The 16,012-nt window shown below is 40.8% G+C and overlaps 1 protein-coding gene across 2 annotated transcripts in view; it reads left to right on the top strand.

The window, feature by feature from the left end:
- si:ch211-26b3.4 (connector enhancer of kinase suppressor of ras 2) overlaps window positions 1-16,007 on the top strand; it is a 55,161-nt gene extending 39,154 nt beyond the window's left edge. For both annotated transcript variants that reach the window (XM_018675436.2, XM_051072177.1), the window contains 12 exons: window positions 274-482; window positions 3,598-3,635; window positions 3,745-3,787; window positions 5,195-5,243; window positions 5,899-6,071; window positions 6,669-6,742; window positions 6,877-6,948; window positions 9,225-9,295; window positions 9,430-9,530; window positions 10,390-10,987; window positions 12,557-12,819; window positions 12,938-16,007. In XM_018675436.2, coding sequence (XP_018530952.1) covers window positions 274-482; window positions 3,598-3,635; window positions 3,745-3,787; window positions 5,195-5,243; window positions 5,899-6,071; window positions 6,669-6,742; window positions 6,877-6,948; window positions 9,225-9,295; window positions 9,430-9,530; window positions 10,390-10,987; window positions 12,557-12,819; window positions 12,938-13,147 — 1,901 coding nt within the window. In that variant the 3' untranslated portion in view covers window positions 13,148-16,007. The remainder of the gene's footprint in view (window positions 1-273; window positions 483-3,597; window positions 3,636-3,744; window positions 3,788-5,194; window positions 5,244-5,898; window positions 6,072-6,668; window positions 6,743-6,876; window positions 6,949-9,224; window positions 9,296-9,429; window positions 9,531-10,389; window positions 10,988-12,556; window positions 12,820-12,937) is intronic.
- The last annotated feature ends 5 nt before the right edge of the window (window positions 16,008-16,012 follow it).

Consider the following 16,012-nt stretch of genomic DNA (forward strand, 5'->3'; position numbering starts at 1 on the left):
AGATTTAGCAGTAGTGCCCTCCAAATCAGCATAATCATTGCAAACAGATTAACTGCATGTCCCCGGCTATGGATCCATATCAGAGGCTCTGAGGCACTTTTATCCCTTTTTGTTGGCTTTTTTTTATCTGTAAGGGTCTATTCACCCTTTCTAATTTGGGGTTCTCCCTGGACTCTACGATGATATCCCATGGTTTCCTCTCTCTGTCATCGGTTCTGTTTAGCCTGTCCATCCTCTAACTGCTCTATCCTTCCTTCCTTTTTTACCCTACAGATTCAGACAACTCTCTGCTGCGTTACCTTAGCGACGACAAGATCCTGGTGATCGAGGAGGAGCCTGAGGGTCCAGGCAGAGAGAGCCGGCGGGATTCCACCAGACGCTCTCGGCGCAAGAGCCGCAATCCCAGCAGCCCTAGCTTTCCCATCAGTCCCTCCATGTTGTCTTCAACCCTGCGCCTAGACCAGCCACCTGATGCTTTGCCTGTACGTACACAGCTGTTTCTGGTCGGTTTCTGTAGAATAGCACTTTAATGTCCCTGAGGGGATATTTGACTCACAGGCAGCTGTAAACAAATAGTCAGTCAATCAAATCAGTCAGTCATCTGCTCCTGGGATATATGTAGCTGTGTAACTGTGTTGATATATCTAATGTTTTGCAGTGCTGGTTGTTATTAACCACTTATCAAGTCATCACCATGGTAGATATATTTTATAGTCAGTTCAGTCCACTGAGCCGTAAAAAAACCCGGCTTCTTCCCATTTGTACACAGTATTACATGGTCTATGGGGACTATTGTTGGTTATGTACAGTAGTTCATGTCTATTTTGTGTACACATGGATACAGAAATACCTTCACACGCCAGCTTAAAGGATGGTGATATTCTATATTTTTGTTCCTGTTAACACTTTCTGTGAAATAACCAAAACTAACAATGATTTCATCATGCTAAGTATTTTAAGTGTAACTAAAACTGGACACAGCAGATTCCTCTGTGCCTTCAACCTCTCCTATTGTCCATAAGCTATTAAAAACACTGAAGTGTTGTTACACTGTTGCACTGGGAGGCATGTTGATTTGTTACTATGAACAAGGGTACTGTAATTTATTTCCAGTCAGTCCCAAATAGTCCCAACTGTGTATTGATCCACAGCTGAAAATAGTCCTCAGCAAATACACTATTTACTCCTGTTTGAATATTATTTACAAAAAACTACAGTAGCAACCTGTTTCATAAAATTATTTTTGAAGGTCAGGAAATAATTTAAAGTTACAGTTTAACATAAATACAAAAATATATTAAATACACCAGCAGTGGTAATAATAATATTAGTTATGGTAAGTAAGAACAAACAAAATGCAAATAACGGTTAAAGAATTTGATTATGGTATAAAAAAAAAAACACATCAGTGAAAAGTCTTTGTACAAATCAGTGGGTGTGAGGGCTTTGAATTTCTAACAAATGTGGAATACAGTGGCCATTGTCATGGAGCTAATTAAAAGACTGAATTTAATAGTTAGTAGTGAATTTTTTTCAGTCTTGTTATCAGTACTGGGGGCAGAGTTTATTTAGTTTATTATTTAATATGCCATTTGTTGCTTTTAATAGTTGATCAGTTCTTTTTCACAGAAGAAATTTTGACTCACCACTGCAGGAAAAGCACAGGTGTTTCTAATAACATTAACATCCATTTTATTGTTTATACCTACGCTTTTCCTACTGTGCCATGTCAAAATGTCATCTTTGAAAAAGGCCTATTAGTGGCACTAAAGTCACCCTCAGGGTTTTAATCCTGATTGTTTCAGTTAGCAAACTGGAGCAGAGTTATATCATATGCTCACACAACTTTCTTCAACTTACTGTTGATGTCTTTGTCTTTGGGACTGTTTGCCATTGTAGGACAGGTCATAATGTTCACAGATTCACACACGTCATTGTTTGTATATGTGTGTGTGTGTCTGTCAGGTAGAGGAGACAAAGGAGAGAGAGAGGATGATGAGTGTTATTGCACAGCTGCCAGCATCACGGATTATGAGAATGACAGTGACACTCTCAGACACGCCCCTCTGTAACTTTGTGCTCTCTCTCATGCACATGCCAACACACACACATACAACCCAACACACACACTCAACAACACACACAGGTGTACACAAACAAACACACACCAGCGCACAGGAGTGCATTTGTATGCAGGGTAGCCATCTCACGACTTATCCTAACTCATCCTAATATCCCCATCTCCTCAGACACGCCTGACTCTAAATAGGAGTTTATTCTGGACAAACACATACATTTGCACGCGCACACATACACACACACACACACATACACAAACACGTATCCTTGTGAGTAGGTGTATGACTCAGCATCAGCCAGACCAATTACAAGCGCGACTGACAGACTGTGCTTAAAACACGATGCACGCAAACACACACACACATTCACAGCTTAGCTCACACCAGCCCTCTCTAACCCTCTCAGCTGTGTGTTTCTCATGTGGGTGACTCATATATATTCTGTGGCACATGAAGTACTATACTATCCTGCACTAACAAGCATATGCTAACTCTAATGGCCTGCTCGTGTCCCCTTCCCCATTCTCTCTGTATGGTTCTTCTCCATTAATGCAAAACACCAACATTTTGGCAAATGAAATGTTACTCGGTCTAGTGTTTGTGTATTTTACCACAGTGCATGACAGCATAGAGCCCACACAGTTGAAGTAGCCTAAAATAGTCAAAAGTATGAAGCATAATGTATATCTAATAGTAGGTTTAGGAATCCATGACCCCTTGATTCCCCCCAGCCCTATACCCATCTAAGCTTATTTGTTGAAGATGGGCAAAAAGATATTGTGACAATAGCCAAAATTAGTATACTTTGTGGAGAGGGTTATATTAATGGTTCACATATGATTAGATTAGTAGTGGCATTGAACAATTATTTTACCACCTCACCGTAAAATGGTCTGCTGGTGATGGAATTGATCAGATACCTGTAGCAGCTGAAGTGTTAACAACAGGAAAGCAATTTTGAAAGATTGTTTTTAAAACTGCACCTTGTCTTCCACATTAAAACTGGTATTTGGTTTTAATGTTGTGGCTGATTGGTGATTGGTGATGGTTCCATTAAATAGATTGAACAATTAAACAAGATAAAATCAGTTGAAGAATTTGTCAGTGATCTTCATGCTATACAGTCTAGTAATATACTGTACTAAGTTTTACTTGATAGTCTTGAAACATGTTTTAGTTTTCTAGGTATGTACCTATTTTGCCATATAAAGTATCTAGAAAACCTTTTTAAAAAATTATTATTAGCCTTTTAGCAAATCAGATCTGTAGCATCTGGCAGAAAAGTAAAACTGGATCCATCAAATTATTAAAGTGATTTCTACAGATACATATAGCATTCATTTATACAGTATATAGTACATTAAAGAGGTTCACCAGCACTTTACTTATCAGTTATGGGATGAATGTTTAAAATTACCAAAAAAAAGTCTGTGTGAATGTGTATGTGTTTGTAGCCATGTATAGATGGTATGGAGGGTTTTTAGAGGCTCTAATGAAGTTTTTATTTTCTGTCCACCAGCGAGGTGCGGACACACTGCGAGCAGACACAACAGACAGGTGAGTTAGTGTTTGTGGTTTTTCATGGTTTGACCAGATGCTTGTGATTGATAGAAGGAGCTGTAAGAGTTGTTCATGGTTATATTTAATCCTGTCTGTCCCTTTGCAGGTACTCGGGCTCAGGAAGCTCAGGAGCAGCCTCCATGAGGAAGGTAGGAGAGCAGATAGTATTATGGATCTGTGTATTTCTTAGATGTTTTATAAATCTACGCATACTGGTTCTGAATTTTAAACAATGCTGTCTCTCCAGTACATTTTGATTCTGACTCAAACCCCATTTTAATGAAGCAACAGAGGCTTCACAGTTACATCATCCATCTCCTAGCAACCACATTCACTGATACATGGAGATCGATTGTATCCAAATAACATGTGAACATACAGCTAGACAAGAGTAGGAGAGATACCTGAGATTAAATTCATTCAGGACTGTAATAGTTAAATAAAAGATAAAAGTCAGATGAGGTAAATTGGTTTCCATATTTAGGTTACTGTAACACAGGAAACTGTCTTAGTCATTAGCCCTAGCCTCTCCTCCAATGCACTGTGAGTTGTAGCATACAATGAGTCAGCTGATGATGACTATAAACACATTTATTCAGCTTTGCCACCTAGATAAATAGCCAGCAGGCTTATTCAGCTATATTAACATCTATAGCCACCAAACCTACTTGCATTAGATTCTATTGGATGCATTAGGTAGTGTGTAGCTCAATAGTGTTTGTAACAATATGCTAGTTTGCTGGCATAATTTTAACACATACTATGTAATTTTTAAATGAAGAAATAGAATATTTCCCTTTTCACAAGTGAAACGTTAAATTCATGAACAATAAAGGTCAATTCAGCATGGTCAATGTTTTTGCTGGCACAGCCTTTGCTGGTCTGGTATGACCAGCAGCTTATGGTGGCTAATGTTAGCTAATGTTAGCTCACTTTAGAAAGTTATTGCTGTGTAACAGACATTACCAAGTTACTGACTTCATGACTCTTTTTGTTTCACAACTACTGATACACAGCATTAAAGTTTAACATAGAACTGTAACTGTAGCCACTGTAGTAAAGGTCAGAAATGACGAACAACAGAGTTTGACCACTGTGGATTGATTTCATCATTGTTGCCTTTTAATTTGAGGGAAATATGCACTTCTAATCTAAATATTGAATCTAGAATCGTTTTGGTTCAATTCAACATTTTCAGGCATGCTAAAAGTAGCAATGAGGCAGTTCACATCATCCTGGCATCACAGAGATTTAGTCCCTGTGGCAGGCAGCTTTTAATTCTCCATCACAGGTTGTAGGTCACTTCCCGGCTGTAGCAGTTTTAGTATTGTGATCCCTCTGTGCCTGTAATCCTCTCTGCTGTTTGCCTGATAAAATGAAAATAAGCTAAAAAGGGAGGGTGAACTGGCTGCTCTTCTTTATGGAGAAATTCATCAACACCAACACAGAAACTTTGCTTGAACATTTCTTTCTCCTAAATTTTACTAGTGTACTGTGTATTTGAGGGTTATTTTTTTCTTTCTTGAGCTAACATTTTTTTTCTCCCTTCCCTGTAGTCTTTCCATTACACCTCTCTAAGAACAAAAACCAAAAAGAGAAGTAAAGGTAGGTACTATGTTGTATTCTTTCTTACCTTCACTCTACTACTATAGCTTTGTTATCACACGTGAGAATCATATGTGAGAATATATAGAATCAAATGTTTTACCAAGAAAGTCTGGCTCATTGTAAAAGTCTGAACTCTAAACCGAGGCTGTCAGACTTAAGGTGCTGTGACTGACATGTGAAAAGTCATAATGTACAGTACATGATGAAAACAACAACACACACACACTAACTCTGCACTTGCAAAACAGAAAAAATACATTTTCAGATTTTCTTGCTAACACTTGCCATCTCTGTTTTTTTCTTCATTTTAGTTGCAATGATTAATCATTTCCTTTTTTTGGATATTCATAAATGTCACTGTCACTGGTGTAATTCTCTGGGTATTCATCAGTGTTGCAGATGTGCTGAAATTCCTTTAGTTTGGAGGAATTCAACTGTTCACATTGCTGATTGCTGGTTTTAGAGGAATAAAATCCTACTGTAAGCTACTGCAGACCCAGTGAGAGTCCAGGCATTTGGATTCAATCTGTTAGGCTGGAACCACTAAATACTGTACATGACCCCTCTTATACTTCTTTACTCATGTTTTTCTCAGTTCAGCTCCTAATGCTATGAAAATCACTTTCAGTGTTAACATTTCTTTTCTTTGCAGGATCCCTCACTAGTGCCAGTCGAAGGAGAATTTCCTGTAAGGACCTAGGCCACGGTGACTGTGAGGGCTGGCTGTGGAAGAAAAAGGATGCCAAAGGCTACTTTACTCAGAAATGGAGGAAGTACTGGTTTATCCTCAAAGAGTCCTGCCTCTACTGGTACACCAACCAAAACGTAAGGCATCACATTCAGATACTATTATATCCTGATGTTTATTATCAAACTCCTCTAGTTTTGATTAGTTTAACTTTGCATCACTTTCTCCCTGCATTTCCATTTAAACAACTTTGTTGAGCTATTCTAACACAGTCACCACGCATTAAACAAAAGATAGGGGAATTAAAGGGGCATTCCACAGATCTGACACGACTCAGTGTAAAAACAGCTGTATGCTGTAATGACTTCTGTGGCTCTGAAGTCCAAAGTCCAAAATAACCTCTCATGATGTCATCAGGGTTATCTTGAGTAAGGCATGAAACGTCAACTATTTGTCAGGAAACCCGTTACAAACTGGGGGCATGAAAATGAACTGTAAATGTGATGTTTTGTTTATATAAGTCAGTTTTCTAGCTAAGATAGTCATCCCCTATCTGTGTTTTTCAGTTAAGTGGTGAAAGGAGTTTATCCCGGCCAATGTAAACAACATATGTTGTTTTCATATGTCTGACTAGAGCACTACTATACCAAATAAAATTGGTATAACAGTATGCGTGACATTTTGTTCTCTGTGTTGATGATGTGCCACCGCTCTCCATCTGTCTCTGCCTGCAGGATGAGAAGGCTGAGGGCTTCATCAGCCTCCCTGAGTTCAGAATAGACCGAGCCATAGAGTGCAGACGGAAATTGTGAGTGTCCCTCACATGTCGCCAAAATTACTAATCAAGCACATTTGCGCTCACCCACACAACATGAACGCACACAAACCTACTGCACATTCACAAAAACACTAATCAGTCTTCTTCTCCTTGACTGACTGCAGTGCCTTCAAAGCCTGTCATCCCAAAATCAAGAGCTTCTTCTTCGCCACAGATTGTCTTGAGGAAATGAACAGGTGAGCGCTTGTGTGTCTGTATGACTCTCTGAGTCCTCTTAATGCGGACAACAGTCAGAGGCTGGGGACGTCACATGTTCTTTCATGAATACTTTAACTGAGTAAAACAAGTTTGAATAGCCACCAACACAACACTGTGCATGAATAAGGCATGAACATAGCCCTCTGTTGTTAAACGTAGAATTGTATGTGTGTAAATTTGTGTGTCACGTGCATACTTGTGTGAGAGCGAGATCGTAGAGATATTTGCAGGAGTGTTATCTGATGAGCTCTAATTATCCACACCTCGCCTCAGGGACATGGGGAGATAATCGGGGGAGAGTAATTAACCAGCTATATTTGACTTCCATACTGTGCTTTGTAGATGCATGTGTGAAAGCACACACACATTTTCAAATGCATTTGTATGTAGTTGTCGATAGGTTGTTAACATAGCCAAAATTGTCTTATATAGTGTCCTCAGAAAGTATTCAGACCCTGTTTATTGTGTTGTAGATTCAGTTTGATTTTTTTCCCCACAAATGTATAAAAATCAAAAACTGAGATATCTGATTTTCAAAAGGATTCAGACCCTTGCTGTAGCTCTCCAAACTGTGGTCAGCTGTATCCTCTTTTCTTTAATTTTCCTTGAGATGTGTAGAACGTGATTGGAGTCACACAACTGTTTATACAGGGTCCCACAACTCACACTGCATGTCAGGACAAAAACCAAGTCACAAAGTCCCAGAAACTCTCTGTAGACCTCTGTGACTAAATTGTGATGAGACATAGATCAGGGCAAAGCCATTTCTAAAACTTTGAGTGTTCCCAGGAGCACAGTGGCCTCAATAATTGTGAAATGGAAGAAGTTTGGAACAACCAGGACTCTTCCTAGAGTTCCTAGAGCAAACTAAGTAACCTGACAAGAAGGGCCTTAGTCAGTGAGGTGACCAAGAATCCAGCAGTCACTCTAGCAGAGCCTCAGAGGTACTTTGCAGAAATGAGAGAACCTGGCAGAAGGACAATTACGTCAGCAGCACTCCAACAATCAGGCTTTAATGGTAGAGTGGTTAGATGGAAGCTACTTTGCGCAAAAGGCAGATGACAGCTTGCTTGGAGTTTGCCAAACGGCGTTTAAAGGACTTAGAGAGCATGAGGGAGAGGATTCTCAGGACTCATGAGACAAAAACTGAAGTCTTTGAGCAGAACTCCAAACACTATGTCTGCTGAACACCAGGCACTGTTCATCACCTGGATAATACCATCCCTATGGCGAGGCATGGTGGTGGCAGCATCATGCTAGGGGGGCACTCTTCAACAGCAGGGACAGGGAGACTGGTCAGGATGGAAGGACGGATGAAAAGAAAGAAAATCTGCTCAAGAGTGCACATGACCTGAGGCTGGGGTCATGCTCTTAAAATGAACTCTCCGCAATAAGAGGATGGGGTCTGAATACTTTCTGAAGCCACTGTATAATCAGAAGCCACACTGAAACTTTAATACAAGAAAATGACTAAACTGACAAGGATAAAGCAGGCCTTACTCTATATTTTTCCTTACTGTCAACAAATTCTATGAAAAGAGCAAAACACATTAATTAATTTAGTTTTTAATACACATTTGGTGTTCTAATGAGTATACAGCAGCAGGATGAATATTTGTATTTTATGTGTATTTGGGATTGACTGTGCAACAGCATGTTTATGTGTTTTTAAGTTTCTGGACAACAACAACAATAACTTTAGTTGGCTACATTTATCCAACTTGTTGGTAGGATGAGTTGATTGTGAGTTTGAGTTTTCAAAAAAATTGTTAACAATTAAGAGAAAAAAAGTTTTCTGCTACTCGTGCTCAGACTGGTCCTCTATTCTTAGCAGCAACCTTATTATTAGGTGCAGAGAGACAGGACAGGCTGGGATCTACAGTGAAGACAGGTAGAAGGATGGGAAGAAGACAAGAAATGTGAATGTAGAGAAGGAACGCCATCTGAGACTGTTGAGAGACAATGGGACAGAGGACTGTCACTTCTCTCTTTCTGCATCCATCTCTCTAATTATCTTGATGCTTTTCTCTCCTCATCAGGGGGATGGAGTCAGTTAGACAGATATCAACTGTTAAGAGACTCCACTTAAATTATTTAGAGTGAAAGTTTTTTATTCATCACCTTCCATTTACCCAGTATAACCCATCCTTTCATCTCCTCCTTTCTGCAACTTTTTTCACATATCCCCTGATGCCTTCCTCCTCCTTACTTTTCATCTCTCACCTCTACTTTCTCCTCTCCTTGTCTCCTACAGGTGGATGAACCGACTGGGGCTAGCTGCTATTGGCTACACACCAGATGACAAGGTGCCACGCCCTGATGAAGGTAAGATGGCTTGACTTGGTTCAAAATTATTGGTTCTACAATTTTCATCCATGAATTGCTAATATTCGTGTGTGTGTGTGTGTGTGTGTGTGTGTGTGTGTGTTTGTGTGTTTCTGTGTTTATCTCAATATCAGACTACTGGAGTGAGAGTGATCAAGACGAGGTCGATGGCTCAATGACACTCAAACAGGAGGGACCCTCATCCCTCTGTGATACTTATCACCGCACACCATCAGTAAGTACACACACACACACAGACAAACACACACACACACACACACACACACACACACACACACACAGTCACCCACACTCAACATTTTATTTGCTGTGTTTCATTCTGATAGAATATTTTATTCCTAAAAGCCCCACAGTTTTTCAGAGCTGCATAGACCAGAGTTCTCAGCATTAATAAAACATCAGAGTATGAGACTATCTGGTTCGGTAAGCAGCCAAGACCATCACTTCTCTGTGTTCTGCTGCCAGAACGTATACACAATCTGACCTCTAGGTGGTGACAGTTGACAATACACATTGCATCTGAAATATGTGAAATATGAAAAAAATAATGAAACATTGAAATATACCTTTATTCAGAAAAAGTTGAGACTTTAAGGAGCATTGGCATTACCATGCTTTCCCAGCTGAGCCATGCAACAGTCATGTCAATCCTTCCTGGAGTTATTCATCTGCCATCTCATTGCTTTTTTGCTCTCATTTTTTGGTCTCTTTTTCTGCCCTTTATACTCTCCTGTCCTCTCGTTCTCCTCCTTCTCGCCTTCCTTTCACACCTCCACCTCCTCCTCCTTGTTTTGCGGGTCACATTTTCCTTGTCTCTGTGCTCACATTTCACCTTTCTGTCAAATTTTATCCATGTCTCCTCACTCCTCTCCATACTAACCTGCCCCGTCCAACCTCACTCACCCTCTGCCCCTCAGACTAACCTCCTCCACAGTTACGACCAGTTACCCCGCTCAGTCAGCTCCATGAGCCTTATGCGTTCCACTCCGTCCCCACTCCCTCCACCGATGAGTGCCTCCACCTCCCCCATCCCTCCACAGATGGTCTCTTCCACCTCCCCTCTCCCTCCACAGGTCAATTCTTCTAGCCCCTTCCCGGAGCCCAAGCACGGCCGACACTTCTCCAGTGAGTCCACACACTCCCATTCCTCAGCTGAGGACCAGCGTGGAGATGGCATGGGCATGGGCACGGGCACGGGCAGCACCAGTACGCACTCGTCTGGCTGCCGCTCTTCACATCGTGAGCGCCGCTCTTGGCAGGACCTCATCGAGACCCCTCTGACCAGCGCAGGGCTGCACTTCCTCCAGACAGCGCCGGGGGAGAGTGATTATGGAGGCCTAATGGGGAGCATGGCCGGAGATATGGGGCTCTATGGAGGGCTGGGCAGACATGGCATGTCCCCGGAGAGACGCAGGCAGGCCACTCTGCCCGTACGGAGACACCACGCCGCCGAGAGGGACAGGGAGCGGGACGGGCCCTTCCCTCTGGAGCGGGGGCCACACACACACAGTCACACACACCGACGCTCCCATAAGCAGCGGAGCCAGAGTCTGCCCAGGAACAGGGACCCGATGCCAGGAAAGCTGATACACACCTCAGCTCATATGGAGGAGAGGAGCGAGGACGAGGAGGCAGAGGGGCAGGCTGGAGATATGCTCGAGGGTGAGGAGGGTAAGAAAATTACACACAGTCTGGATTATACAGTACACGGGAGAGGAGCAGTTGTAGACACAGAAAGAATAGACTATTATGTAAGAAATGAATAGAGAACCATTATGACTTCCTACGTAAACTATGTACTGCATATTCATTTTGTTGTAATTAGTAACAATACCACACTGTCAAAACACCATTGTAAGACAAAGTCCTGCATTGAAAATGTTGCTTAGTAAAGTACCCAAGAATTATTAGCAAACTGTTCTTAAAGAATCGAAAGTAAACATCACCAGCATGCAGCTGTGAGTGTTATAGTACTGAATATTATATTTAATACGTAATAATAATGCATGAATATGTAAGTAGCACTATTGTATATACTTGGTAGTTTAGGTTTAGTTTAAGTGGTTTAACAGTGGATCATATTTCATATTTTTTCTGTAAAATCTTAACCCTGATGTTGTGTTTGTGGCTCCTCTTTAGCAGCTCAAAATATACTAACCATTGTTTAATCATCTTAGTGCATCATGACATGCTAATTTTATGAAAATTGCTTATAAACCTAATTTTGAACCAATGACAAGTTTCAGCAGTCAGCTACTGTTTTGGGTCTCAAAAACAGAAAAGGAAAAGTATATTTGTTTATACATAGATCATATAAAATCAAAATATTTTGTCGTTTGGAGTAATGATGCTTTATGGTCACTGAGGAAAGGATCATGACTTCACTTCACTTCTACATATGGGGTTTTAATTAAGAAGAAGAAAAGCAGTGTGTAATGGGGAAATACGTTATTTTGCAATAAAACAATGAGGAAGTGATCTTAACAAAACATGGGTTTTATCTGTACTAAAACAATGCGGCCAGTAACTATAACTGTAATATTTGTAGCTGTAGTGGAGTAGAATCATTAAGTGGCATAAAATGGAAGTACTTAAATAAATGTACTTTTGGAGAGGACATTTTCTTGTGAAAACCTATACTAACCTCCAAAAATGATCCAGATTAAACAGTCTGAGGAGGGAAACTCAGTCTTTGATAGACATATATACAGTATACACACAGGTGTGGTTAACCATTCAGTCTACTGATAAACATCTCAAAGCAATTAAAATTCAAGAAGGTACATTTTAAAGAGCAGAAGTACAAAGGCAATACATCAAAAACATCAACAATACATCAAAAACTACAGTCAGAAACTAGAAGATTATCATCTTTAAAATGCAGATATAACCTGAAAATGTCACATAAGAAAATCTCCACACAGTTGTATTGTATTAGTAAGTATCAGAAGCCGTAATGGGTCCAACAAAAGCTAAGAATTTGCAGTGTGAATACAACAAGTTCTCATAAATCACTCGTATGTGCCACATCTGTTTGTGTAAGTGGTTCTTGCATGAGGCTTAAAGTAAGATGAAAAAAATGTAAAGAAAATTTTTTACTTGAATTTTTTAATTTGTTGGAAGACATAAGGAGGAGCACGAGACAACAAGCAGTTTTGTTTGGTAGTATTTCTACTCTGTTAGCATTAAACACACCTCTGTATATAATGAATCTGACTGGTTGTCTCCTGGCTATCTCAGACCTGCGGGAATTGAGAGTTGAGAGCAGAGAGAGGAGGGTGTCAGAAGGAAGGGAGCGGCGAGTATCAGAGGGCCGTGAGCCAGAGCCATTAGATGGTCTAGAGCAGCTGTACCGGGCCTTGGAGCAAGCTAACGTGACGGCCCTAGGAGACCCGAGACCTTGTAGCAGGCAAGAGCTTCGACGCTGTTTCACCCAGAGAGCCAGGGACCCTCTGCTCAACGATAGGCTACACCGGGTGCGAGCCCTCCGCAGCACCTTGAAGGTAGCACGAAGAGAGGACTCTGTCACAAACACAGCAAAGATTTGGGGATTTAAAGACAACTTAGATGTGTGAGGATTCAACGTGTTTAATCTCTTGGTGTCTCTTTGCTTCCCTCCAGGCCAAAGAGTCGGAGCTGGCGGTAATCTGTGCCCTCCTGGAGGACCCTGGCCTGTGCTCCCAGACCTTCAGAGAGTGGAAGCAGTGGCACAGCGAGCTCTACTCAGACATCTGCCAGCTCAGCCCCGGTACCAACGGCCAGGACGACCTCTCCCCGCTGGCCGCACCTCTCATGACCCACACACACTCCTTCATTGAGACACATGTGTGAGAAAGAGAAGAGAAGCAAAGACTGAACTGATACATGTACACACACACACACACACACACACACGCACACACACACACACAGAGCTTTACATTAGCTGAACCCTCTCCCTTGATCACGACTCTGAGCACGCACTCACACAAACACACATACAGGAACACACATTGTAAGATGTGTAAATATCATAGAGGGAACAGTCTGAGACCTGCGTGTATGAACTTTTGATAATCCTGAGGACCCCACAGGGTGCCTATTGCATGCCTGAACAGAAAGCATTAATCTTCCTTTGTCTATGGAACTCAGCATAAACGCCACACGCTTGTCGAGCAAAATGGAAAAAAGGAGACTTTTTAACATGTTCATTCCTTTGTATTGGTTTTGCAATTTTTTTTCCCGGTTGATTTTAGGGGGGCAGGGGGAGCTATGTAGCAGCAATACAGAGGAGAATCCTTTTCACCACAGCACTGTACTTTTGTACTGATGAACTTTGCACCCAGAGCCACCAGTTCTCCCCCTTACTCTCTCTCTCTATCTTTTTTTCTCTCACTGCATATCTCACTGATTTACAGGGACCTTACTGTTACTCCAGGCTGATGTGACGGGAAAGTGAGGGCAGTGACTTTAGTATAAGACTGTGAAAGGTAGCCATCAATGCTGGTTTATCTGTTTTAGCCGAAGCGTCACAAGCATTGAGAAACCATTGTGCTGACTAGATGCACACTATTTCAAACTGTGAACTGTTATATAAAAAAACACACAATTTTATCTGCAGAAGGAGGCTCCTCTGATAGAGTGCAATTCTATGATTCAGTTTGCATTCTCTCTCTCCTCTCTCTCTGTGTTTCTCTCCATCTCCTCCGTCTCTTTTCTTAATTTTTTCCTTTTTTTCCCCCTTCTCTCTCTTTCTCTAGTCCTCAAAGACTTGTGTATATGTGTATACTGCTGTGTATACTGATGTAAATGTTTGCGTTCCACTACCACTGTGATATGCTTCTAGAGGTAGCGGAGGGAAGACGGAGAGTATGTATTTGTGTGGGTGCAAAACAATTTGTTTTTTCTTTTTTCATTTTTCTTTTCTTAAACAGCGAATGCAAGAGCTAGAGAGTTCTTTTCAAAGGAGTCACTCACTACAAAGAATGCACTTTCTATATCTCTATATCTCATTGGCTGCATCACAGGGTCTATGTCTCATCGGCCTCTTTACCATTGCTGTTCAAAATATCAGGTAAAAGCATTTGCCGTCTCATTTTCTAAAGATTTGTGTACAGTCTACAAATATATTTAAACATAGAAGAATATATAAATCTATTTACGTTTTGTGTCATAGATATAATGTAAAGTATGATGTATTCTATGCCAAGGTTTTGCAGTGTCCCCCTCTTCACTCTGTAGATGCAGGGTGTTTAGCAGTTGAACAACTAGGAGGCGAACAACAACAACCACCACCATCACTGACAGTTGATTGACAGTTTTTACTGGTTTACATCATGGCTGACCCTTCTCCTGGTGATGTGTTGCATGAGAAAAGGCCTGGGACTGATTTGATTGGACAGGGTAAAATATCGTGGATCATTTGTGTTCTTCTTCTTTTTCTTTTTATCTTCCTCTCATGATTGCAAGATAATTAGACTTGTAGCGCATGATACATGCAAAAGTACTGTTGAAGAATGACTTTTTATTTATATGTTCATAGGTTTTCTCATTAGCTAGTGTTTGAAGACACAAACTGTACAATAACTGAGGGAGGCATTTTTGCTACTCAGTTGTTCGATCTACTATAGATCCTTCTTTAGCATCTAACTAGATGGTTTCAATTTGATGTTTAGGTTTACATAGAGAGGCTGACATGCATCCAAAGGTTTCAGGAATCGTACCTGAGAGATGACAGTACAGTTACTTCTAAAACGAAAGCTTTTATGACATTCCCGACAAAGCATATGGTTGATACTGGACAGTCAAAGACCTCTACATTATTTGGTCTGTAATGTCTGTGAAACTCAGATGAATCATTTCATCTGCAATACCAGGCCAAGGACTCAACAGTGCCCCCCAGTGTCGAAGACTCTGAGAGACATAAGTAGCACCTGCTGCATCCAGCACTATTTGTATCTTATTCTTCATATTTTACTGTAGTTCTTTGAGTGTAGGTTCAGGTTTTTCATCATGTCACACTGTTGTGAAATATCAAACACACCCCAGAGATATAGTTCATGTTTTTTGAATGGTTAATTTGAGAGTATACCACAAAGAAAACTAAATGATGCAAGCACTTTCCCTGTGCCTCCCAACCCTCTCTTTGGCAACAATGGACTGACTATACTGGCGATCCTACACACACACAGCTGTAGAAGAGCTACAATACAGTTTTAGTCTGCAGACCTCTCTCCGTTTCTCATCTGTGGTGTTGGTCTTATTTTTCCAACCGCTGCTCTGCTGAGCAGGCGACATACTGTAGATTAAGGAGTTATGTGAGTTATGATTTGTAGGCACAGACTGTGTTATCCCTCCCAGATCTTTGTGTGTGTAGACCTGCAGAAACAGGCCGAAAAGGGAGATTCCACTGTGTGTTCTTTCAGGGGTGTACACCTCATGGTACATTGCACAGGTGTGTAAGATGTAAGTTGCACTGCGACATTAAAAAAGGAACATATTGCTCTTTTTCAAGGATAATATTAGCTTACTGTTATTCTGTACATTAAACTGACTAAAGATGATATTAAAAAAGAAAGAAAATGACATTTATTCTTCCTAAAGTAGCCTTTTTTGGTTTCATATATATGAATATATATATTACAAAAAATACAGATTGTAAACTTAAGTTGTTAAACTTTGACTTCAATAAACTGAATCCTCTGCACTATGAGCTAT

This window comes from Lates calcarifer, linkage group LG8 (assembly GCF_001640805.2).
Source record: "Lates calcarifer isolate ASB-BC8 linkage group LG8, TLL_Latcal_v3, whole genome shotgun sequence".
Classification (NCBI taxonomy): Eukaryota; Metazoa; Chordata; class Actinopteri; family Centropomidae; genus Lates; species Lates calcarifer.